The 27,150-nt window shown below is 47.1% G+C and overlaps 1 protein-coding gene across 1 annotated transcript; it reads left to right on the top strand.

Annotated features, from left to right (window-relative positions):
* Positions 1-18,423: 18,423 nt before the first annotated feature.
* On the top strand, positions 18,424-19,212 carry LOC119440541 (uncharacterized protein DDB_G0290685-like; the record flags this gene model as incomplete). The annotated part of the gene is made up of 1 exon (XM_037705439.1): positions 18,424-19,212. A coding segment is annotated over exon 1 (789 nt), but the record flags the coding sequence as incomplete, so codon positions are not given.
* Positions 19,213-27,150: the final 7,938 nt, after the last annotated feature.

Below are 27,150 nucleotides of genomic sequence, written 5' to 3'. Positions count from 1 at the left end.
AAAGACATTTTCAAATAATCACTTACGCTAGATCTGTTGGTAAGGGCAGCTGTCAGCCAATCGCGAGATCAATCGCGCAAAAGGTTAGCGGGTGAAAGAAGAAACTGGCAGAAAAAGCGCCAACAAGCCTAATTAAACATCGTATTTTACTAAGCTGTATTCCGTCTACAGTGGCACCTTTTTCTCAGCGTTTTTCTCTTCCAAGAAGTTCCACGGACATCGACAAATTCGCAACTATACTAGCCCGACATCGTAAAGTTCGATGTAAAGTACGTTGGATATATTATTGGGGAAGACAGCCGGCCACTGGCAAAATAACACTTGCGAACAAAAAAGCGTCGTTCGTCAATTCGGCCCCTGGAATTCTCGCCTCTGACGACTGCCCGCGCCGCGTGGAAGATATAGTATCTGGATCCCGCGGGGCCTCGCTATATACACCGAATACGACCTTTTTCTTGCAAGTAAGCTCGGGTCTGCAGTATGGGATGACGATACAGGCACTGTGCATGGTGCTCTTTCGTCAGCCGGCGCGTGAACGCGTTTTTAGGACTCGAATCGGCACTCCGCGTGCCAAGTATTATAGCGACAGCAGGGAGCACATGCATACACTTTTGCTCCAGTGAGCGCTCTCACACAATGACTCAGCAGCTATAACGTTCCGCTACTGAGCACGAGGTCGAGGGTTTGATTCCCGGCGCTCGCATTCCCGATGGAGGCGAAAAAAAAAAAAAAAGCAAAAAAAAAGCAAAAAAAAAAAAAAAAAAAAAAGAAAAACCAACCGTAACTCGGGTGCCGAACACTGGGTGCACGTGAAGGAACCTCAGGCGGTCTAAATTAATCCAGAGCCTACCGCTACGGTGTCTCTCATAGCCCTTGGGTTGCTTTGGGTTATTGAAGTCAATCAATCAATCAATCAATCAATCAATCAATCAATCAATCAATCAATCAATCAATCAATCAATCAATCAATCAATCAATCAACCAATCAATCAATCAACACTTACATCAGCGAAATAAAACAAAAATGATGAGCAGCTTCGCTCAATGTGTATGGGATGTATACCAAGATTTCATGTGGGACTGCATGTTCAGCTCTTAGGCGCTCGTTCCTGCGGGCCGCAGAGCCACCACTCTTCTTCTCGTGTTTCATTTCGTGCCTGGGGAGACTCTGTTGCAGCTTATTCTTTCTCCGAATATTCTGAAAATGCGGCGCGCACCCGTAGCGGTTATTGATTATGGAAATAGGTTCAAACTGTGCACTTTATTGACGCTGATTTCTTTTCGTCATTGTCATTTTTTCATCATGTTCTTCATCTTTCGACGTTTAACCGCTGCGACCTGCTTATTCTCCTGCTTCTTTGGTGTCGTGGTAATATTTTCATATGACCAGATGTGAAAACACAACCGGTTATTACTTTTTTTTGCTTATTGTTATTAGTTTAGGCAGACAGATGCTCGGTTGTGACAATCGTTTGACTAAATATATGGACACTGTCACGAGGTTCGTAATATGACATGCTAGTATTTGTTACAGGCGTGTTATTTCGGCGACGATTCGTTGCAAACACTGTCGCCGGTTCGGTTACGGGCGGGTGATTATTTTCGTTATTGTATAATTATGTTTTTAGTTTGCAGCGGCTCTCCCCTTTCTGTGCTACTTATTATGATTTGACTTTTATAAGCTACGGTGGCAAGCCGCTGCTGTTGGAAATAGGGTGTTTTACATAACATTGCTCTCACGGTAATAGACGCCATAAAAGAAAGAGCAGAAAAGAAAAAAAAAGCTACACAGTTAAGGCATTGTAACTCTGACTTGCAGTATTAGGCTTTGAATGCTGTGGTACCCATTATTCTTTTTTTTTTGTTATTGGATTGAAACAGACCACGTGTTCTTCTGCGTTATGTTTCGCCAACATCGCATCACTGTAAAGCTTTCACCATGCAGCTTTCACTGTGAAATGATCGACGGGTATAGCTCGTTGTGTGTATCATGCCACCTGGAGTGTCAAAAGGATCACGGCGGCCATGACGTCATTGATGATTTCGACCATCCGCAGTGCGGCAGATCATAGCGTTCGAATTTAGTTTCCGTTACATGTGAAGGAACCACCGAGAGGTGGAGGGGGGGGCGGGGGCACACACTATATTGGACATACGTCCCTGTATGCCCAATATATATGCGATGGGGACACCGCCTATATTGCGAAATACGCCCCACGCGTGATCCGAGATGTATGGAAATCGTCGCGCGAAGGCACAAAAATAACGCACGCTTGGCCGATTGTGTATATATATATATATATATATATATATATCATTCTGGAATCGATTTTACAGGCTGTCAATAAATACGTCTCGTGAGCGAAAGCTTGTGGCGGTGGAGAACGTCAAACGTGGGTTTATGGGTTTCGGCTTGTATAAGACACGCGGACTAGTTAGCGCCTTTCGAATAATACGACGATCAATTCGTTCAATTCATGTATCCTTATTTTTGGCACCGCCTCTTGCGCAACCTTCCATGCATGTCGTCAATTGTACGTCTTTTCTGTTGTGCGATTCGAAGTACCATCGAAGCCAGCAGACAAGGACTCCTAGGAAGACAGGACAGGTTGAGTCTTTTTTTTTCTTTTTTTTATTGAAATGTAGAAACGCTACATGTAGATGTAGAATTGAACGCGAACATGTGCATTTGACAACTGTTGCTGAACTGTATACCGTGTGTCCCAACTAACCTTAGCCAAGCTAATCAATGAAAAAAAGACAAAAAAAAAAAGACTTAGAAAACGCGGTGCAAGATACAATTACAAGACCTACGGCGTTCGGTTGCCAGAGTTCTGACAACCGAGCACCATAGGTCTTAAAATCGTATCTCACACCGTGTTTTACATCGAAACTGTCTATGGCTAGGGTTTTATGCATTTTTCGTGTCCGTAACCAGATCTGCGCGTGCAAAAACTCAGCTCCCGAATTTGATTAAAAATCGCTTCATTCTATGCAAAAGCGTATACGTCTCATCACTTGGATATGCATTTTCAGCAGGTTAGTTACCAGTGGGCACCATTTTCAAAATCAGTAGACTCTCAGGTAGATAATAAGGGTTTCTCAAAGATTTGCCGCTGTGCGACCCGCGTCGTCCATGTGTACGCTCGCACCGCCCTCTCGTTGTCCGCGTTCCAAGCGCTTGCGTGCCTAGTTTCCTTCCGCTCTCCCGGCGTGGCGGTCCCGTCGCGCGTGTCTAGTTTCCTCGGGGTCCCCGAGGTGGCGGTAGTCTTCCACGCGAATGTACGCCGCCGATCAAAACAAAAGTGTGTGCGTGTGTCTTTCTTCGGGATGACCGCCGTTGCCGCTCAAGAGAAAAAAAAAAAAATTGCTCATACCTCTGATCTAAATTCTGTTTCACCTCTATGTCGTGTGCTAAGCTGCTTCGCTGGTAATCCACCTTCACCGTAGTGGAATGGCGCGTGATTTTTTCTCATCTCTTTTTTCTTTTCTTTTTTTTTTTCGTTGAACAACTTTGCTAACGTTAGCTGGGACACCCTGTATGTACCTGTGACGTTTGTATTTGAAGCTATAAAGTAATGAAGGACTCTGCTATAATACAAACTGCTTGGTCTTGTTCATACCATACTAGCGCGAGCGGTCATGAGATAACCGCTGGTAGCTGTGGTACATAGCACGTAATCGCCTCGTAGGCAACATCGGGCGCCGTCCAAGTAGCCTGTGATTCGCGGGAATTAATGAAAATATGTCCGGTGGACGTTCGATAGGCCGCGTCACTGTGTCTTTTGAACGGGACAAAGGATACTTTATGCCCGCATTTCACAGGTACCGCAGCGGCCACTAAGTGACGTACACCGAGCTCGTCTCATTGGCAGTGTGGAGGTAGTATAGGTGCTTCTTGGTCGTGTTTCAGGAGATGTTGGCTCCTGTATACGTTGCACAGCCTGCTCCTCTTTCTTTTGTTAGATATATATGTGCACAAAACGTTGCAAGTGTTACAAGAATCGATGAGAGGGAAATGTAGTGTCATTATACTTGACTGTAAAGATCAGCACCAGGCAAATATTTTTATGCGGTTCAGAAAAAAACAAATGTACTGCTGTCAGAATTGTTTGGGACCCTTCAACACTATTGTTGGGCCCCAGATAATGTGCGAAGTTCACTGTACGACGTCTAGAGTGCATTGCATGCTATACTTGTGCAGTTGGAAGTCATGCTGTCAGGTCCTTCACGAGTGTCACGTTCCAAGCACGACACTCGCGAACGCGGCAACGTGGACCCAGAAGGAAAAAACGCGAAAATAAGAACATGCACGACTACATTCTTCTCTCTCCGTATTATTTCTACATTTAGATTAAAGCAACATGTATAGGGCATCGTAAAACAAAGTCGTAGGGGAGTGCCTCCGGCTATACTCCTGTAATTCCTCCGCGATACGGCGCTGGAGTGCGAACGGTGTGATACGTGCGCGGGCTAGCAGCGCGCGCGAAACGGGATGGGATGGCGCACAACATGCTGCATTTAGGTTGAACTCCGTCATCCTCACAAAACATACAGCCAACACATACAGCCTTCACTGTATGTGTTGTGACGGAATTTACACTCTACTGCGCTTGCGTGTTAAGTGGCGCTCGGGCGGAGCTTTTGTCGGCAGCTTTTGCAAGGTTAGATCCGCCTGCAGCCAGCAACACCCCTCCCCAACATCGCGCCGTCCAATCTCGGAGGCTGTTAGTGGAGCAAGGAGGTTATTTGGAGTGGAAGAAGGAAACGAGGGTGCTCCGCGCCCCACAGGGCGCGGAGCTCCTTCTAGATTAAAAATTCGGATCTTAAAGGCTATGCTTTTGCTAAGTGAATGCGGCGGAAGCGATTTCGAGAGCCGGAAGCACGTCATAGACGTCGAATTCTGTTAAAAGAGAGAGAGAGAGAGAGAGAGAGAGAGAGAGAGAGAGAGAGAGAGAAAGGAACACTTTTCCAGAAATTATCAAAGATGATGGCCAAGGTAAGCGAATAGCTTATGCGGACCGCAGAAATCGAATGCAGACGCTAGCAATACTTCCGGGGCCGTATTTTACAAAAAAGCTCTTACGCTACAGCTAGGGCTCCGTGTTTTCGGATAAATCCGAAAAAAATCGGATAAACACTCGCCGGTAAATTTTTTTACAATTCGTATTTATCCGATAAACTCCGATTTTAACGGCCAATATGACCCTGTTCCGTTCTATATCGAAAGGGCATGCTCTAAGCAGTCATTGATACATCGGCCTGTTTGGCCGATATAAACTTTACCTCACGTCAACAGTATCTTGTAGACCACACCCATCGCACATTTACCAAAGGGCTTGTCGCGCACGGAGCGAGAGATGTATGACCGCTCAACGACTGTCGCAGACCTTCATGGATACTACGCTGCTGTCGCTGAAAAGTGGAGACAGACAGTTGGGAGAGGAACCTTTTACATGCACTCCAGCACACCAGTGAATCGTTTTGGTATAGCGTTCAAATTATGAATCTAAATGTGAAGCATGAGTTACCCCGCGCATTCGAAACCTATGCGCCGATTTTTAAGTTAGTGTTTCTTGAAACTGACGGACATGAGCCAACTCATGAGTGATTTTGCGAACTATCAGAGCTAATTAATCAGTAACATTGTTGAACCCCTGTCGCTTTGGAGACTTCACACTGTCCAGTGGCCAGTGCTCTCTAGCAGCGCGCTGAGTCTTCCAGCGCAAACGTTGAAACTGACTTTTCAAAGCTGAGAATCATCAATCGAAAGGAGCGTGCTTCCATCAGTGACAGCACCCTCGTAAAGCGTCTATTACAACAAGCTTTAAGGTTGTAATACGCACAAACATAGGTGTTTTGTGGTCAAGTATTTGTGCTTGAGTTTATACGTGTTTGGGTGTTCAAACCTTCCAGACAACAAAAATACGCTTCGTGTGTTCTGATGTTTTCGTGTTCAGATATCATTTCATCTAAGAATTTGGAGTATTGAGAATAATGCAAAATTGAACTCTGAATTTCGGGGAATTGGGGATTTACGAGAAATAAACTCCGATAAACTCCTAATTTCCGCCAGAAAATACACTCCGAAAAACGCCCTCCGAATTTCAAGAAAAATAAACTCCGAAAACACGGAGCCCAAGCTATAGCCTAGAAATTGTTCGTAAGAGAAATATTCAGCCAGTCCTGATGCCTGCGATATTCTTAGCGAAGCTGGCCAGCCAATGACGAAGATAACTTACAAGGGGAAAACTTAGTCAATTCGGCCCCACAATCTTCTGCGAGTTTTGACTGGAATTAGACATATATTGCCGGCCTTCCAATACCTAGCGCAGTAAGGACGAGGGACAAGTCGAGACAGGACAAGCGCCTCCTTTCAACAGAGGTTTTAATGCAGATCCTGAGTGCATGCATGCATGCATGCATGTATGTATGTATGTATGATGTATGTATGTATGTATGTATGTATGTATGTATGTATGTATGTATGTATGTATGTATGTATGTATGTATGTATGTATGTATGTATGTATGTATGTATGTATGTATGTATGTATGTATGTATGTATGTATGTATGTATGTATGTATGTATGTATGTATGTATGTATGTATGTATGTATGTATGTATGTATGGTAATGTATGTTGTATGTATGTATGTATGTATGTATGTATGTATGTATGTATGTATGTATGTATGTATGTATGTATGTATGTATGTATTATATATATGTATTAATATATATATATTATATATATAGTATTATGTATATATGTTGTACCGGAGCACATCGGCACCAGCTCTGTGCCAGCCAGTGTGTGGAAGAAGACGTTGACGATCGTGTGGTTCGCGCTAGGTCGGTTTTCAACGATCCGGCTTGTTAAACCGCTTTATCAAGTCTACCTGCAAAATACTCTTGTTGCATTTGGTGGAAGTGCTGGGTCGTCCCCTTCAGCGTCCTGGAACTCCGCAGCCGTACGCTACCATCTGCCTTCACAATGACCGAGGACGCCGGACCCTCGCGAGCTTCTCCCGCTCCCACACCTGTCGTGTGCTCTGGGGTGCTTCATCTGCGTGATCCTCCAGTCTTCAGTGGCACTGACGATCACGACGTGGAAGACTGGCTGGCCGAGTATGAACGTGTTAGTGCACACAACAAGTGGGATGACCGCGACAAGTTGACTCATGCCATCTTTTATCTTACCGGCGTGGCCCATCTGTGGTTCAAGAACCACGAGGCTGATTTTACCACCTGGTCAGCTTTCAAAGAGACCCTCGTTTCGTTTTTCGGTCGGCCAGCGGTGCGCAAGCTTCGCGCTGAACACAGCCTCCGCGGACGATCTCAACAAATTGGTGAGACCTTCACAAGCTACATTGAGGATGTCATCGGCCTCTGTAGGCGAGTGAATGCGTCCATGTCGGAACCTGACCGAATCAAACACATCATGAAAGGCATCGACGATGACGCTTTTCATATGCTCGTGGCCAAAAACCCACAGAGCGTTACTGAAGTCATTGAACTTTGCCAAAGTTTTGACGAGCTGCGTAAACAGCGCATCTCCACACGTCGCCCTGGAATGCAAACGGCTGACCTTTCAGCTTTGGCTCCCAGCAGCGCTGGTTTTGATTACACCTCGTTGCTGCCTCAAATTCAGCAATACGTACGTGAGGAAGTTGCACGTCAGCTCTCTCTTGTGGCATCGGTCACTGAGCCTCTCCCCCCACTGGACCAGTCGCTTCGTCGGGTTATCCAGACGCAAGTTGCTGAGGCCCTCCCGTCCCCCGCTTCGCCGCCGCACGTTACGGCGCCGCCGCAAGTAACGGCGCCGCTAACTTATGCTGAGGCCCTTACACGATCTCATGCCCAACCGACGCCAGTCCCATCCAGCCCAGCCACCAACTTCTACACTCCGCCAAGTCCGGTACGGCCGGTTTACGTACCGTTCTCGCATCCGAGACCACCTCTAAACCCCTGGCGCACTCCGGACAACCGGCCAGTGTGCTACGCTTGCGGTATTCCGGGACATGTTGCGCGCTTCTGTCGCCGCCGCGGACTCTATTTTCGCGATGGCGCTCCCAACCTTAGCCATGTCCCTCAGCAAGCTACACACCGTCTTACATCTGACGCCACGGACTCGTATTCACGTCGCCCCGCCTTCAGTTCACGCCGATCTCCTTCTCCCCGCCGCCGCTCCCTTTCCCCCATGCTTCGCCGTTCCAACCATGACCAGGAGGAAAACTAACAGCCGCAGTTCCTGAGGCAAGAACTGCGCCGTCGTCGAAATTTGCAAGGCCTCTTCTTTCGCCGCCTAACGAGATTGTAGTGTTTATAGACGGTGTCGCGACGAACGCTCTTGTCGACACAGGAGCAGCTGTTTGTGTGATTAGTGAGATTCTCTGCCGCAAACTGAACAAAGTGACGACTCCGCTTTTTGATATTTCGCTACGCACAGCGAGCTCGCAGCACGTCAAGCCTTCGGCCACCTGCACCGCTCGTGTTTTAATTCAAGATGCGCTCTACATTGTCGAATTTGTCGTCCTTTCTCATGCATCGCACGCCGTTATCCTGGGCTGGGACTTCCTTTCCGCGCATCATGCAGTGGTCGACTGCGCACGTGCACAACTCGCCTTGTCTCCGTTCTGTACCGCAACCGACGATGACCCTCGCCCGTCTGCTAAAGTGGTTGTCGCTGCTGACGTCATCATCCCTGCCTTCTCTGTCGCCTTAGTGTCCGTCACCTGTGACGCTGTCCCCAATTCAACTGCACTTTTTGTACCGTCTGAGGAATGTGCGCGTCGCCGGAACGTTGTCCTACCGTTCGCAGTCGTCTCACTTGATGATGATTCCAGTGCAGTTTATGCGTGTAATCCGTTTCCCTGCCCTTCAACTCTATTACATGGCGAATCTGTTGGGCGTCTCGACACTTTTGATGCCATCTTTCCGTTTGATGCGCCTTGCGATACGACACCACTGCCTATCGATGCCGTCACTTCTGCCGCCGCTCCCGCCTCACCAGACCACGACGTCTTGTTGCGCAGCGTCGATAACGCGCTCCCGCAAGCTCAGCGCAATCAGCTCGTTCAACTCCTTGACCGTTTTCGGACCTCTTTCGACCTCGGCCAACCTTGTTTGGGGCGCACGTCAGCGGTTGTTCACCATATTGACACCGGTCACCATGCTCCACTGCGTCAGCGTCCCTACCGAGTGTCACAATCCGAACGCAGCGTCATCAGTGAACAAGTCGATGACATGCTGCAACGCGGCGTGATCCAGCAGTCACACAGTCCTTGGGCTTCTCCGGTCGTACTGGTGCGGAAAAAGGACGGCTCAATCAGATTTTGCGTGGATTACCGCCGACTAAACAAGATCACACGTAAGGATGTTTATCCTCTACCACGAATAGACGATGCTCTCGATTGTCTACAAGGTGCCGAATTTTTTTCTTCCCTGGATCTTCGCTCTGGATACTGGCAAGTGCCGATGGCTGCAGCGGACCGTCCAAAAACGGCTTTTGTGACCCCTGACGGGTTATACGAATTTAATGTGATGCCCTTCGGCCTGTGTAACGCGCCTGCGACTTTCGAGAGGATGATGGATTCTATCCTCCGGGGACTTAAGTGGCGTACCTGTCTTTGCTACTTAGACGACATAGTTGTCTTTTCTCCCAATTTTGCATCTCATCTCGATCGCCTCGAGCAAGTTCTTGAGTGTCTCACGGCCGCTGGTTTGCAATTAAACTTGAAGAAATGCCATTTTGGTGCCAGACAGCTTACGATTCTAGGCCACGTCGTTTCACAAGAGGGAATCCTACCAGACCCCGCCAAACTGCGAGCCGTTGCCGAGTTTCCCAAGCCAGCCACTCTTAAAGAGCTCCGTAGCTTCATCGGCTTGTGCTCTTATTTTCGGCGTTTCATCCGTAATTTCGCCTCTATTATCGCCCCCTTGACTCAGCTACTTGCCAGCAGCGCTGACCTCTCGGCATGGAATCCCGATTGCGACGAGTCATTTACGACGCTCCGCCGGCTCCTTACGTCCCCTCCAGTACTGCGCCACTTCGATCCCAATGCGCCTACTGAAATTCACACGGACGCTAGCGGTGTCGGTCTTGGTGCCATCCTCGCCCAACGCAAAGACGGCTATGACGAGTATGTCGTTGCATATGCCAGCCGTACCCTAACAAAGGCAGAGTCGAACTATTCTGTAACGGAAAAGGAATGTTTGGCAATTATTTGGGCAATCAGCAAATTCCGTACTTACCTTTACGGACGCCAATTTGACGTTGTGACTGACCACCATGCCTTATGCTGGTTGTCATCTATGAAAGACCCCACTGGCCGCCTCGCTCGTTGGGCTTTACGCCTTCAAGAGTATGACATACGTGTTATTTATCGCTCGGGACGCAAACATTCAGACGTCGATGCCCTATCCCGTTCTCCGCTTCCGTCTGACCCTTACTTTGTTTACAAACTTCCACCTGCGATTCGTCGTCCCTCAGCATCACCGACATGCCGGCCGAGCAACGCAAGGATCCCTGGATCGCTTCTCTGCTTGACGTTCTCTCTCACCGTTCGCTTGAATCTGTTTCACGCACCATTCGTCGTCAAGCGCATCACTTTGTCGTTCGTGAAGGCTTGTTGTACCGCCGCAATTACCTAACCGATGGCCGCAGATGGCTGCTTGTTATCCCCCGTCATCTGCGCTCGGACATATGCACCGCCTTCCACGATGATCCTCAATGCGGCCACGCTGGCGTATTCAAGACCTACTCCCGCCTACGCCTGAGGTATTACTGGCGCGGCATGTATCGATACATTCGCCAGTACGTGCGATCATGCCTTTCGTGCCAACGCCGCAAGACTCCCCCTCATAGCACCGCTGGTCCTCTACAACCTTTACCGTGCCCTACAAGACCATTTGACCGTGTTGGCATTGATCTTTACGGTCCCCTCCCCAACACTCCTGCGGGCAACCGGTGGATCATTGTCGCCGTCGACCATCTCACACGGTACGCTGAAACATCTGCGCTGCCAGCTGCCACCGCGATAGACGTCGCTCGCTTCCTTCTTCGCCGCCTCATTTTGCGACACGGTGCGCCCCGTGAATTATTAAGCGATCGTGGCCGCGTCTTTCTCTCAAACGCTATCGAGGCACTGCTCCAAGAATGCCGCATTGTTCACCGCACCACCTCTGCGTACCATCCGCAAACAAACGGCATGACGGAGCGTTTCAACCGCACCCTTGGAGATATGCTTGCGATGTACGTGTCCGATGATCACTCCAATTGGGACCGGGTGCTCCCCTTCGTCACGTACGCCTATAACTCTGCGCCACAAGCTACCACCGGCTTCTCTCCTTTTTTTCTTCTATATGGACGTGAACCATCCTGTTCCATGGACACCATTCTCCCCTACCGACCCGATGTCTCTGAAGCCTCGCCCGTTTCCGAAGCGGCTGCTTATGCTGAAGAGTGTCGTCAACTGGCTCGCTCGTTTACCGCGCAAGACCAATGTCGCCAAAAATCTCGCCATGACGAATCCGCATCTAGCGCCCACTATTCCCCGGGAATGCTAGTTTGGCTCTGGGTCCCGTCCACTACTCCCGGCCTTTCGACCAAGCTTCTCTCGAATTACCACGGTCCCTACCGAGTAGTCGAGCAAACATCTCCGGTCAACTACATCATCGAGCCGCTCGAGCCATCTTCCGACCACCGCTGCCGAGGGCGTGAAACAGTTCACGTCACTCGGCTGAAACCGTGCTACGACCCTCCTGTGCTGTCAATCCCCTAAGTCGCCAGGTTGGCTCCTTTCTGCGTGGGGAGTGATTGTACCGGAGCACATCGGCACCAGCTCTGTGCCAGCCAGTGTGTGGAAGAAGACGTTGACGATCGTGTGGTTCGCGCTAGGTCGGTTTTCAACGATCCGGCTTGTTAAACCGCTTTATCAAGTCTACCTGCAAAATACTCTTGTTGCAATATATATATATATATATATATATATATATATATATATATATATAGGAAAATCAGAAGCACAACTTCGCGGTTATCTTAGGTTATTATTAACCCAACAGTTTCGGTCGGTGGACCGACCTTTTCAAGGTCGGTCCACCGACCGAAACTGTTGGTTAATAAGAAACCTAAGAAGGTCGGTCCACCGACCGAAACTGTTGGGTTAATAATAAACCTAAGATAACCGCGAAGTTGTGCTTCTGATATTCCTAAATACGCTTGGCCCATTGAAAAATCCGGTTACTACTATATATATATATATATATATATATATATATATATATATATATATACGTACCCATCTTAATCTACAGAGAGAAGGAAGGAAAACTGCCAGGTGCCGTCTATGTCAATTGTCAAGAATGCAAGCTCTTTCTTTGATAAAGCTACTGTCTTTAAAACTATTTCTTTGATACAGCTCCCAATACCGTAGTGAGGCCGATCGGTAACTGAGACCGAACGCAGCCGCGAGAAAGGCCTATATACGTCTCACGTGTCACCTTCGGATTCGCAGATGTCCGTGCCGGCGATTACGTTGGAACTAACGAACTGGGGCTGCTGGCGTGGCTCGGTCCTATATTGACGGCTGCTGCCGGTCGAAGAAATACACGAAGGCGCAGTGCGGTGGTCATACACCGTAGTGGCCGTGCCGCGGTGCACCGTACAGTTCGCGGTCAATCGAAGTTCGCGGGGTTTGAGTAGGGCTGGACACCCCTTTGCGGTGGCGGGGATCGTTAGAGAGAGAGAGAGAGATGTCGTGCGTGGGCGCAGTCACGTTTCCATTCGCATGGATCCGCCCGGCGGCAAGTTGGGGACGTCGTCTAGACGCGTCGGCGCCTCTTGCGCGATCTCGCTGTTTCTTCACTTCACGGAGCGTGAGGCGAGCGCGCGGCGTCGACGCTGTTGCTGCCACCGACGTCACTATATGGATGTCCTGCTGCCACGCCAAGCCTGACGCGCGTGCGATCGAGAAATAGGCTTCTCCTATTTCTATTATTTTCTTTTTTCTTTTTTTTTTTTGCCGGTTTGGTACTGCATTATTGACAGTGAAGGGCGTCCTTCATTCTCGGATGTCACTGTCGCTCGGTCTATACAGGAAACTGTATTCTCATCGGTTATTTCAACCACACTGCTCCACCGCAAAACTAAACAATATCGATAAAAAGTTTATTCTCTTCAAAACTTTTTGGAAGGAAAGAAGGATCTCAAGTAATATGTATATTGAGGTAGAGTCATCGTTCAGGGTCGTCTGAACACGCACGCACGCACACACACACACACACACACACACACACACACACACACACACACACACACACACACACACACACACACACACACACACACACACACACACACACACACACACACACACACACACACACACACACACACGCACACACACACACACACACACACACACACACACACACACACGCACACACACACACACACACACACACACACACACACACCCACACACACACACACACACACACACACACACACACACACACACACACACACACACACACACACACACACACACACACACACACACACACACACACACACACACACACACACCTAATTACGATGAACATCCATTATCTCCTAAAGGGCTGAGGCCACATTTACGGGCGTCAGTGCGGCGGCGCCGCGTTTGCGCCAGCTGGCCTCTGGTAACCCAATTGACGCCGTGTAGCTCGGTGACGTACTTTCCTAATGCTCTCCCGGCAAGCAGGCAGCGGCGGCCGTATCTCAAACGCCGCCAGCCTCGGTGCTGCGCGCTCGGCTCTAGCCCAGCCCGCCAGGCGTGGGCGGGAACCGCCGCCATGGAGTCTCTGTTTACGTAGTAGGTCAGCGTCTCCTCGCGCTCGCGTCTCCTAGCTCCCTCGCATCGTACTCTCCTTCCTTTTACTCCTCGCGTCTTTCGCGCGCGTTGTTCTTCGCGCCGATCTGTCCACTGGGCGCAGTGCATCGGAGAGCTCGCTTGACCCTCGAAACGACAGCTATTCTTCAGTTCCGTGCCCCGGGGGACGGGAAATAAGAAAAACAGAAGAAGGGGCTGCCCGCTTTCCTATTCTGAGAATTGTATATGAAAAACTCGGAGGCTCCCTCGACCGCCGCACCGATTCCGTTTTCGTTTTCCGGCGCTCTCGCCTCGCGAGTCAACTACGCTCGTTCCCTATAGCGAGCGCGCTTTGCATTCCGCGCGAGTCGACGGAATAATAAATGCGCGCTGCCCTTTTCCGTGCCGTTTGCGTATGCGTTCAGCATTCTGCGTGCATGTATCGTGTATCGCGTGTAGTGCGGACTGGAGCGGCGAGCAAATCCCCCTGACTGCCGAGTGCACGAGCTCCGTGTTCATCAGAGGTCGCTGTGGCAGGGTGTATACAACGGATGACATGGAGTGCGGTGAGTGCAGATCGGCACCTGCAGCTCGTGGTTACAAATGGTACCTAACTATTACAGAGGGCTGTTTTTTTTTAAAAAAAGCGCATAGTAAACTGGGCAAGTTGGCACCGATTCATGTTCGAAGGACAGCGCGAAACCCTACACACAGGACGAAAGAAAAGCGCAGAACGAGAGAACTAATCGCTGTCATGTCGTTCTTTGATCTTGGGTAGGTTTTCGGACTGCCCTTCGAACATGATATTTTAAAGGAGGCAAAAATTCGGCACGCATGAAAGAAAGAAGAAAGAAAGAAAGAAGAAAGAAGAAAGAAAGAAGGAAAGAAAGAAAGAAAGAAAGAAAGAAAGAAAGAATGAGGCAGAAATATTTGTAAAAGTGGACGACATCGTATTCTTGGAGTAGATATTTGTTTGCTCCTCCCTTCAAGAGTGAAATTATAAAAGGCGCAAAAGTTCGCTCACGCAAGAAACAAAAAAGAAAAGGTAACCTTCTTATAAGGAGCAACATCGAATTTTTGAAACAGCCTTTTGTTTGTTTCGCTTGAACGCCCTGTAATGTGACATAGCCTTGTCTTCTTTCTTTCTTTGTCTTTTTATATTTGTTTCTCGCCGTGACCTTCTGACGCGTCAATACGCGGAGGTCTCGCGAAATGAAATAAAGGATAAATACAGGGCGGCGGCCTAATTTTGTTCTTGCGTGTTCAGATGATATATAACGATCAGCGCAAACAAAGACGAGGACTATAAAAAGGACTCGACACACGCGTAGCACCGACTGTGAATTGAAGTCTTGTTCTTTTCCTTTATTGTTATTATTTTTTTTCAGTGCGTCTCACATCGATACAGCGCACCTTTTTGAGCGACAGCGAGACAACATTAAAACCAGAACACGAGAACGAAACAATTAAACGCCGTCGGACGGATCGAAGCAATCTTACGCAGTTGCATTTCTTCTGTTGGCTGCTGAAGTGGAGTGAAGCTCTTTCGCTGCTCTTGAAATGGCTTTATCAAAGTTACCTGGCGGAGCTCATAGGTGAATGATTGAAAAACTGGAACTTCAAAAAAAAAAAAAAAAAGCAGAAACAAATAAAGAAAAAAGGTAGTGCTACAGGACCAGACTCGTAAAGGCTTTAGTTACCCATTTATTTGGCGATACCGGAAATGGCAACTTTCCGTCACTGGTTTTCGATTTTCATTTGAACAGACTGAAATGACACGAAGGAACAGAAAAAAACAACAACAACAAATGCAGATTCAACGCCCATTTTTGGAACATACGTGAACCGAAGCTTTCGTGAAGCGGGTAATTAAACGCTATAATAATGTTCATTTTCTGCAATGCGTTTTGACAAATCAGCAAGACGCGAGAACCACACCACCGGCCGCATGATCCACGCGACCACGGATCACCCCCAGGGCTTATATATAGTGGTTAATCGCTATAAATCATCAACGGTCCAGCTCAACCTGGTCAACCGAGCGAGAAGGGCAGCTAAGGCCGCTGGGCTCCTGGACTGAGGGGACCTCGCCAGAAATCATCAATCAAATTTAGAGAAATATAGAATGGCCCCAGACCCTTAAGGCACTACTGGTAATAAATCACTTCCAGCGCTTGTCGAATGGGTGCCGCAGTACAGTTAACCTGCCAGGGGGGGGGGGGGGGGGAGCCCCTCCTTACAAATTGAGGGGGGGGGGGCGCCGAGCACCCCCTAACTTTAAGCACTGATTACACCCGTCGCCTGAATCGGCCCACTTTGCATCACGCCCGTCTCCGTGATCGGCCCAGTTTACTGTGCCCACCTTACTCGGCAAGACGCCGACCAAGCAGATGCGCAAAACCCCGGGAAAGAAGGCACAGAAAGCATCCCTTCACTAAAGGAATTACGAGCATGAAGGCGCATATTTGTTGTGTACTGTGAATATTTAGGTATCGCTTGTTGTTTCGCCACGTCATTCCGTTCAGAACAAGACCGGCAACCGGCTCATACCGGCAGGGGTAGCGCAGATTCGGGCTACATATAACTCGATTCGTTATATGCATGGGGTCATTATATATGGCTGTCCTGTGCGGGAGCCATTAGATACGACAGCAGCACCCAGCAGCAGCAGCAGCCACGGCCAGGGAAGTCCGGGAGAGTTTGCCTTTATAGAAAGCTTCGCTTTTACGCCCACTCATCTCAGCTTGCTACCGGTCCAGTCTGACTTGTAGCGTTCGTCCGTGCAAGTGCCATCGTGCAGCGCTGCTGACGTGGCGTCCATTGTTCCTTCTTCTGATGAAATTTCGGAAACGTCCGAAGTGGGTGCCACAACTCCTTTCCAATCTCGACTAGAATTACACTTCGAAACAGCTGGTGGCGTTTTATCCTAGCCATTGCAAAAAAGAAAGAACGAAAGAGAAAGAAAGAAAGAAAGAAAGAAAGAAAGAAAGAAAGAAAGAAAGAAAGAAAGAAAGAAAGAAAGAAAGAAAGAAAGAAAGACTGATCATATTCTTATTTTAAGCTTACGCACATGTGTGTGTATGGGAAACGAAAGTATATATAGAACTGTGGCCGCGGCCCTAAACGGAATGTGAATTTCAATATCTTCGACGGGAGTGACAGTTTAATTTTGTAAGCTCGCAGAATGCCCATCCATGTATGTTCGCCGCTTTTTAACCTAGAAACCTTAATACCGAATGCAGTAGCTGCATGAAGTTTTAACCGTAGTGTATGCAGATTTTATGTAAGCGCGCGAAGTGGTTTGTGGCTCCGTGCGTATACGTCTTGCACAGTGAACGCAAAGTCGCACGTCGCGTTTCGATGCGTTTACTTTACATTCTGTGTGCCGAGTATTTGCCATAGAGTGTGTCACCAGGCTCATGCATTTCGGTTATACGGTGCTCGTTAGTAAATATGTACTGTTGGCTGTTTATTCTGAATAGCCAGCTGGCGCATATAGGACTGAAACACGAAAGGACAGACACGGACGAATAGTTTTGTAACCGTTTATCTTCCAGTGATTTTCATGCTCTGGCTGGCTATGATCAATATCAAATCTCCCCATTAATTTATATTTATTCTTGCATACTCAGTTCGAGACATTCTGCAAATTTCGGCGGAAAAAATAGAAATTTGTCAAGGAAATCAACACGGAAATATTGAACAGGACGGAGTTTTTTTTTTGCATTTGATGTATGTTAAAAAAAACCTTCATCAGCCGCGAAAAAAAGTCAGTTCTAACAGAACCCGCCGCGTTATACCTTTGTGGCTACGAAATTGCGCTGCTAAGCTCGAGGTCGCCGGTTCGATCCCGGCTGCCCGTGGCGTCCGCATTTCGATGGGCGGCGAAATGCAAAAACACCCGTGTACTTAGATTTAGGTGCACCTTAAAGAACCCTGGCTGTTCAGAATTAGTCCGGAGTCCCCCACTATAGCGTGCCTCATAATCAGATCATGGTTTTGGCACGTGGAACCCCTAAACACAACTAAATTTAAAAAATTTAGCACTATCAGAGGCTTGGCTCGTACACCCTAGCCATCAGTGCGCTTTTTTTCTTTTTCTTTCTTTCTTTTTTTACGGAAGGCGGGAATGAAAAGCACCGATACAATTGATCTTCTTTTCTGACTCATTATCGGAGCTCGCCGTACTTCTGCCGCCAGGAATAATTGAATGAGCCATATCATTCAAGCGCAAAGGCTACTGTGGAAATTGGAATAATATGCAAATGCCTCGGTGGAGTACACGCATGCTTTTTAATTTTATTTGTTTTGGGGTTCTCTTCTCACGCTATTGTCATAAAGAGATTTTTTTTTCATCGGGCCTGATTTGCATACTACTAATGGCCAACAGTCTGCTTTATTCCCAGCTTCCTGCAGTCGCGAGACTTCACTCTCGTCTGTGGTGCTCCTTGCCTCAGTTTGTGTTTGACGTGTTGCGTTATGTCTCGCAGTGCTAGAACCTTTTCTCTTGCCATTTATGTATTTATTAAGATGATGTCTATCCCGGTATTTTGTTTATTTTGCATGCTGTTAGCGTGTCTTGACAACAACAACAACAACAACGACGACGACAATAACGACAAAGACAACGACCAAGACAATAACGACAAAGACAACGACCAAGACAATAACGACAAAGACAACGACCAAGACGATAACGAGAAAGACAACGACCAAGACAATAATGACAAAGACAACGACCAAGACAATAACGACAAAGACAACGACCAAGACAATAACGACAAAGACAACGACCAAGACAATAATGACAAAGACAACGACCAAGACAATAACGACAAAGACAACGACCAAGACAATAATGACAAAGACAACGACCAAGACAATAACGACAAAGACAACGACCAAGACAATAACGACAAAGACAATAACGACAAAGACAACGACCAAGACAATAACGACAAAGACAATAACGACAAAGACAATAACTGCAAGGACAATAACGACAAGGACAATAACGACAAGGACAATAACGACCAAGACAATAACGACAAAGACAATAACGACAAAGACAATAACGACAAAGACGACAACGACAAAGACGACAACGACAAAGACAATAACGACAAAGACAATAACGACAAAGACAATAACGACAAAGACAATAACGACAAAGACAATAACGACAAAGACAATAATGACAAGGACAATAACGACAAGGACAATAACGACCAAGACAGCGACCAAGACAATAACGACAAAGACGACAACGACAAAGACGACAACGACAAAGACGACAACGACCAAGACGACAACGACCAAGACGACAACGACCAAGACGACAACGACCAAGACAATAACGACAAAGACAAAAACGACAAAGACAATAACGACAAAGACAACAAAGACGATGACAAAGACAATAACGACAAAGACAATAACGACAAAGACAATAACGACAAAGACAATAACGACAAAGACAATAACGACAAAGACAACGACCAAGACAATAACGACAAAGACAAAGACAACTACAACAAAACAACAACAACACTAAAAAAATGACGACGACGACGATGGAGGGACGCGAAAGTCAGTTTAGATCCACTCAACATCAGCGCTCTCGCTTGAAACTGGACTACATTTGTATCGCCGCCTTTGACATCCGTCGAATAGCTTCCGACATGATCGATATTTGCCTTTATACTTGTGAAAGTGTTCATGCTCACGTAGCAGCTTTAGACGCGTGTTTGTTTTTTGTCCACATATAACTTGGTTTCCTCGCATCGCTACTTTGCTGACAGGCGCTGTGATGAATCATCAGCGTTCGAGATCCTTCGCGCGTACCGCGTGCTGCATACACCTCGATCGAAGCATCGAAGCACTCTTAATAGAGCGCGAGGGTGTCCGATGTTCTAATGGTGAAACAGGCCGAGTACCAATCGCAGAATTTAGAGTGCTCAGAATCAGTCCCGAATGTTGTGCCTTTATTAAATATTTACCTACTTATAACAATGCGTACTGCTTACCGTTGTCGGGGCATTGTTCTCGATCATACGTACGTTTACACACGCTGGTAGTTTTCCGCAAAAGAAACGCGTTTTCAGAATCAGGCTTTCCCTCATATTGTCTCACATTGCGGAGAAGCCAGCCTTCAACGGGCCCGCTACACTCGTGCGGACACATCCAAAACTGACCTGAGATTAGCGTACGCAAGCGCGACGTTAAATTATATAAGTGCGTTAGACTTCCTTCGAGACAAACTCTGTTAAGCGGAATTCTTCCATAAGCTGGACAGTCTTGGGGCCTTCATTTACTTTTCATAGATTCTGCACATTTTTTTATAAATCCAAACTTTGAATAAGTCACGCGGATTCCTAAAGTACCTTCGTGCTTGTCCTAAATGCAGTCTATTGTAGCAAGCACTAACGGAGTTTTACGTTCGAAAGCTGCACTTAGACTACGACGGGCATCGCAGTGGAGGGCTCTGTATGAATTTAGACTACCTGGTATTTCTTAGCGCGCACCGAAGTCTACACTCGAAGATTCTCGCATTCCACTCTTAGCACAAAAATGCGGTTGCATGTGTCGGCAGTCGAACCCTTGATTTCGCGTGCAACAGGAGAACGGCATGGGCACTTAGTCCATGTTAACTGCGCCACAAGAACAGACCACACAAGCGCTTGTATTGTCTGTTCTTTCTTCGTCCCCGTGATGGGGCGCAGTTAATATGAATCAGTACCAACTCGCCTAGCTGTCAGTACTTCTGACAGGTGTCGCTGTGGATGGCATGCATATGTTAGATATAAGTGCATTATTTGGCAGCTCATTAAAGAAACGCCACACCGGCCGTCCTTTCGGAATGCCTACGAGGCAAGAAAACAAACTCTAATATTTTTAAGTATAATCATAATTACCACCTACTACGGCGGGGAAGCGAATTGACCGCTCGACATGTAAGCATGTTAGAAAGTGCGATACGAGAAAGAGAGAGAGAGAAAAAAAAATAAAGGAAAAACTACCTTGATATTTGACTGCACTTTTCCTCAGTGGAGGCAACGAAGTCGAAGAAAGAACATCTCTCTGATACTACTGTAGAGACGACTCCGATGTCGGTTATGCGAGTCACGGAGACGACGTACGGATGGTTTCGGAATACTTGTTTTACGTCGTTTTTTTTTTTTTTTTAGTAAAAGCGTCGCTTCTCCCTTATCTACTATATACAGAGCTGCCAATGTGCCCGTCTCCCTCGTTAGCCGGGACAATTTTTTCCTCAGGACTTCGAGTTCTTTGTCAGCTTGATTTTTTTTTGGACGTTTTCGCGAGAGACCCTGGTAGGATGCCTTCCGCAGCTGCTATAGCGTTTTTTTTTCTTTGTGTCCGCACTTGATTTCCGCTACCGGCTGCTTCGGTATAATCAAGAAACTGCGAAGTTCTTAAAAATTGAGGCTACAGATTTGCCATCGTCGCCATTTTCTCGTAGGAAAGAGGCCGAACTTCTTTCAATGTGTCTGCTGAAAGTTCCCCACTACAGTTCAATTTCTTATCGACCGGAAATATAGCTGAAGGCGTGATAAAATACGTAATAAAACATCAGTATTGTTTCGCAACGGCGCTATACCGCGTGACGCTGTTTTGATGACAAATTTCCAAATTTTTTTTGTCTTGATGCGAATCATGAAAATGTCTTTGTCCCTTTGTTACGTTCGAGTACTTGGTTTATCAACAAACAAATTAGCAATACAGTGACTTTTTTTTACTCATTTTTTGTAAAAGTTTCTCTCTTGAGCTATTATGGTCGGCCAGTAGAGCAGGATTCTGTTGCAGTAGAGAAACGAGAGAGGCAGAAAGAAAAAAAAGAGAAAGAAAAAACAATACTAAGTTGAGAGGTTTCTTTTCCAGACTCAGTGTTAAGCCAGTTCTCCGAAAAAAAAAAAGAGAAAAACTCGATCGAATTGATCGATTTGCTATGACGCGGTATGGAAAAAAACAATACCAGTCCGAATGATTACTAGTCAATACGTAAATCCATTAGTAATATTATAGGCGGCACCCTAATTTGCATTCAAGAAGTTGTAGTGGCTCATCAAATTTGCCAGTGTTCCTCGAGCACAAATATAGGAAATGAACTTGGTGCGTATTCGCGTGTCCGGCTCGAATCCAGACTTCACTATAGTAACCGCTGCTTCAAAACCAATTCGGTTTTTGCATGTCGTATTACGACTACGACAGACAAGAGGACAGTAACTCGTTTTCGTCGCCGAAATTCGAGACTAAACGAAGTAAATGCGCCCTGCAGACGGTGACAGTCATGGTCGAGGTCGCGTTATAGATTACGAATTCGCGCCTGACAGTAATAACTTTAACGTACTTATGAATGTAGTGGTGATGTAGCCATTTATGGATTTTTCCTGATTAGCAACTGCACTGATTGTTCCGCCAGGGCGTTTCAGGCGCTGACACAAGAGAGGCACCGTTCATCAAGTGTTCGCGTCAAACCCCGACACGATGGAATACCGCGAGCAGAAGGCGTATGAATCTCCTAATCTGCTTCGCGCCTTTCCGTAAACACTATCCCCATTGAAGGAGTGCATTCAACTCGCTGTCGAGAAACGTTTGCGTTTCGTCATCACTTCAACCACTCCAAACGACACTTAGGAAGACTTCAGTGACACCGCCTCAGCACTTAAAATGAAGTGTTGTTCCACGTCATCAAGCTTGTGGCATTGTAGGGTACATAGCATCCTATCTTTGAACATCACGCGGACCGTGGATGCAGTTTTAACTTTTTTGAAATAGTATGGTTCGTGCTAGGCGGTACCCTCTTTGGGATGGCATTATAACGCATGGGGCGCCCAAAGTTGCTGAACACTTCATTATGGATTGAGGCGTCAATATTACGCGCAATAGCTCACAGAATAGGCTGCTGGCCTGTACCTATATTGTGCGTGCCTGAAATCAGCGGTGAAACTTATTTCGCTGTCGCTGCCCACATAAGCCACATCTCCCCGTTTCTTGTCGTTTCACCATTTAATCTCGCGCACAAAGCTAAAGCTGATAGAGGCCCAACCGGTCATGGATATATAACCTGTACTTAGTGAATAAGGAAGACACGGAATAGCCGCGGGAGGCTGAGTGAGAGGACTGAGTAATCTTTTCGAGTTGACAGAGTACGACGAAATAATGCGCTGTCATGTTTCAGTAGAGGTGGAGTGCTACAGCTAATTAAGCGCTGACACGCGGACTCTTGGTGAAAGAGTTGGTGTAACGTCGTGCTGACGCTACTTTAAATAGCCGCCCAATCTTCCTTTGTTTAATTCCACGCGACACTTCGTTAACATACGCTTTGCTTGGCCTCGCATGGTACATGGAGGCACATAAATATGAAACCTTCGCTTGAAGTGTAAGAATAATAATAAAAAAATCGCGCGTAATATGAATAGTTGTAGGAACAGGTCGTGAGGGAACGAGTGATTAACTTCGATCGCTCACCAATCGTAAAGCTAAAAAAAATTCTTCGTTCCGACGCTGGAGCTGTCGATGCAACGCTTGTTTGAAGCTAAAGAAAAGAAGTGTGCTCTGAATTTCAATATTACCCTCATCTCTGCGTAAAAGCTTTCTGAACCGTACCAGTACATTATAACTTTGGTAAGAGGAAATAGATGGAGAATCCTTCTTTAAGATCCTTCTGCTTCTCAAGATGCGAAGCCGAGTGCACTTTCTGTGCAGCTGGTCACAGAGATATTGAGGATGAGCTCCCGCTCGGAGTAATTCATTATGTCTTCAAAGGCAACCGGAGGTACAATTGAAACGCGAGCGTGAGGCCTTTACGTGCAGCATACGGCGAATAACAGCAAACGCAGCTGGAAGCAGAGCCGACGGCTCACGCTTCCAAACTTTCTTTCGTTGTCTCGAGGGCGCATTTCGCTAATAGTGGCGCGGGTGTACGTCTCTGGTCCATCTCACTTTCAATTCAATTCAATTCAATTTCCCAGCGTAAGAAGACAAGAACTGGGAGAGAACCGAACTTCTTTCTGTAGTAAACTTCGCCTTCGCCGCATTGCGAATCGGCGTGCGGTACGAAATTAGGCTGCACGGTTACTTTGGAGTAGTTTGGCGTTTCCTCGGAGTTGTTATAGTAGTTCGATAAAACGAGTTATTACCACTGCGGAGCGCATTTTCGTGCGTGCTTTACCGTCGTCGTTAAAGGAAAACTGAGACATCCACCCAAATGTAGCAATTTGCTCCAATGGAAACCCAACCGGGTTCCTCGAAAGAAAGCCTCGCAGTTGAAGAAAAATTCGTCCTGGTCCGGGACTCGAACCCGGGACCACCGCCTTTCCGGGGCAGCCGCTCTACCATCTGAGCTAACCAGGCGGCTAGCAGATGGCAGGGCGAAGTCGGATTTGTCGACAACTCGAAGCAAAGGCAAGTGTATGACGTAATAGTTCAGCGGAAATCCGCTAGGTGGAGATAAGTAATTAAAGGAAAACTGAGACATCCACCCAAATGTAGCAATTTGCTACAATGGAAACGCAACCTGGTTCCTCGAAAGAAAGCCTCGCAGTTGAAGAAAAATTCGTCTTGGTCCGGGACGAATTTCGTCCCGGACCAGGACGACCAGGACGACCAGGACAAATTTTTCTTCAACTGCGAGGCTTTCTTTCGAGGAACCCGGTTGGGTTTCCATTGTAGCAAATTGCTACATTTGGGTGGATGTCTCAGTTTTCCTTTAATTACTTATCTCCACCTAGCGGATTTCCGCTGAACTATTACGTCTTACCGTCGTCGGCATACGGTCTTCACGTTTAATGTCTTGCCTCAACGCTATATGTTGCGCAAACTAAACTTAAAGGTTTGTTTCCCCACATTACTTTGACTCGACTCCAGACGATGACTAAAAATTGGAGGACGCTTAAGCTTCGCCTTTAAGAGTGGAACGCGATAGAATTCAAAGATCCCTGACTGCTTCTCACGCTTCCCGACAACTGCAGCTTAAGCAACCGTAATGATTACCGGGAAACATTGGCGGCGAACACTATGCACGAAGGCGAGCTTTCTGGTAGAAACGCAGCCTCTTGCGTGGGGCGATCCCGGACATATTGCACAGCCGCGCCCCAAAAATTGCATAATTATCAGGTTTCCGTTTTTGTTTCGTACTTTTAGTATTTCAGTCTGAGAAGATTTAACATAAAAGGCATGCGCTGTGGGTGTTTTGTTTCATGACATTTGCTTGTGGATTGTCATTCTCAAAATTACGAGGCATAGCTTTGCCAAGAATGCAAGACAAGGTATGAGCAACATTAATGATAGAATGGTGTGGCAATATAACCCGCATACACCGCATGTCATATAAGAAGGCGTGGCATATGCATGTACCTAAATAAATTCGGAGGGCCTGCGTGGTTGGGGGTCAGTTTCTCCGCCACCCGCCGACATCGCTCGCAGACGCCGGTTGTCGGCGCCTCATTTTCTGCGACACGGGGCCTTTAACGCTGTCGCGTTAAAACACGAAGTTGGGTTCGCCACATTGCCTTGACTCGACTCCAGACGTAGATTTCAACGTAAAACGCGAGGTTGGCTCTGCCGCGATGCTTTGCCGCATTACAAGGAATGACAAAACGCGGTAGCCAGGCGGAGTTTGCCAGTCCTGGCGCGCACTTTTGCCATTGAGAAAGCGGGAGCGAACGAATAAACGAACGAATAAATTGACAGTGAAATCGAAGTAAACAGAAGCTTCTAGCGTCGCAGAGACAATTGGATGGAAGCCTGGGAGTGCGTGATGGAATGGGATGCAGGGAGCAAACAGAGCCGACAGCATGCGACTCCACCGCGGGACGCATCCAAATTAACTGGTCCCGCGGCATGCGTCGGCTCCATGCGCCGTGGCTTACGCGCGATGTTCGGAACAGGCAGGGTCCGATTAGATTGGGCTGTGTGCGTATACAATGTAGACGCGGATCTGCGTCCATCACGCTTTACGGGGACGTGTGTGTGTGTGTGTGTTGGCTGCTGCTGCGATGCACTCGATGTCGCTTTCTCTAGGCGGTGCCGCTTCCATTTGCGAGTGCCATACGTTGATTGGCTCAGCGCGCGCTTTTTATCTTTTTGTAGGATAACGATGGCTACGTGTTTTTCTTCTTTAGTGCTGTAAGGCGAAGTCATCGCCTGCATAATGGGGGAACGACCTGCGTGCTTCACGTGTTTATTTAGGCTATAGTGTTGTAGCCCGAAGGTGCGAAGCGTTGCGTTGTCTTCTTTTTTTTTTTTGTGGTACTCAGAAATTACGCTTCACCTGGCCTGGTGTTGCGATGGAGGCTTCTTGGTAAACATACTGCAGAGGAAAATGCAGGGAGTGGCGCAAGCGTCCTATTTTCCGGGCGCCATCTCCAATGTTTTGTGGAAGCGCGTCCCTCCTTAGTATAAGCGCCCGAGAGACTTTTGTAGGGATTATTTGATTCAACGTAATCTTGAATCAGCCATACGAGACGTTTTCTTCGTTTTGTCTTCTTGAAATACCGTTGCATTAACTTTTTTAGGAGGAACCCGATACCAAGTATTTAAAAATGTGCAACCCCAGCCGGTATTCAATTAAACAGTGCAATTACTGCATTTGTTGTACAGCGCATATACAGGGTGTTTTAACTAATTTTAACTAATTACCTGATGGCCCATATTGCAATTTACAAATCGTAGCCGTGGAGTTCGCAAGGCGGATCCACTTAGAATTAATTCTCAGGATGACACCAGTTTCGAGATATTAATTCCCGAACTTTGCGGAGAAATGCAGTGGCGTTCTAGTTAGGTTCTTAACAAAACGTCGTTTTATGCAATAAAGCACAAAATTAACAGGAACGCCAATGCATTTCTCCGCAAAGTTCGGGAATTAATATCTCGAAGCTGGTGTCATCCTGAGAATTAATTCTAAGTTGATCCGCCTTGCGAGCTCCACGGCTACAATTTGTAAATTGCAATATGGGCCATCAGGTAATTAGTTAAGAACTTAATTAGTGAATTTTTGTTAATCAGTCAATTATGCATTTCAATTTTTTGTGCAAGTAATGTCCGTCTCTTCGAGTAGACCAGCTCATTAACTAGAATTGGGCTATCTGCCACAGGCAACCTTTAATAAATTTTGAAAGTGTTCGCTGAAACACCCTGTATTTTTTTTTCAGAAAGCTTCAGGCGCTGTGCGATCGACGCTCGAAAAACCCAGCAATGTGATCAATTGAAAGATTAGGCTTAGTTCTTTTGCAAAAACGTAAACCTGAACAGCTTTCCTCTCTTATAGAA

Source organism: Dermacentor silvarum, chromosome 2 (assembly GCF_013339745.2).
Source record: "Dermacentor silvarum isolate Dsil-2018 chromosome 2, BIME_Dsil_1.4, whole genome shotgun sequence".
Lineage (NCBI taxonomy): Eukaryota > Metazoa > Arthropoda > Arachnida > Ixodida > Ixodidae > Dermacentor > Dermacentor silvarum.
Note: the sequence above shows the minus strand (reverse complement) of the source record. Positions and strands in the feature narration are given on the sequence as shown.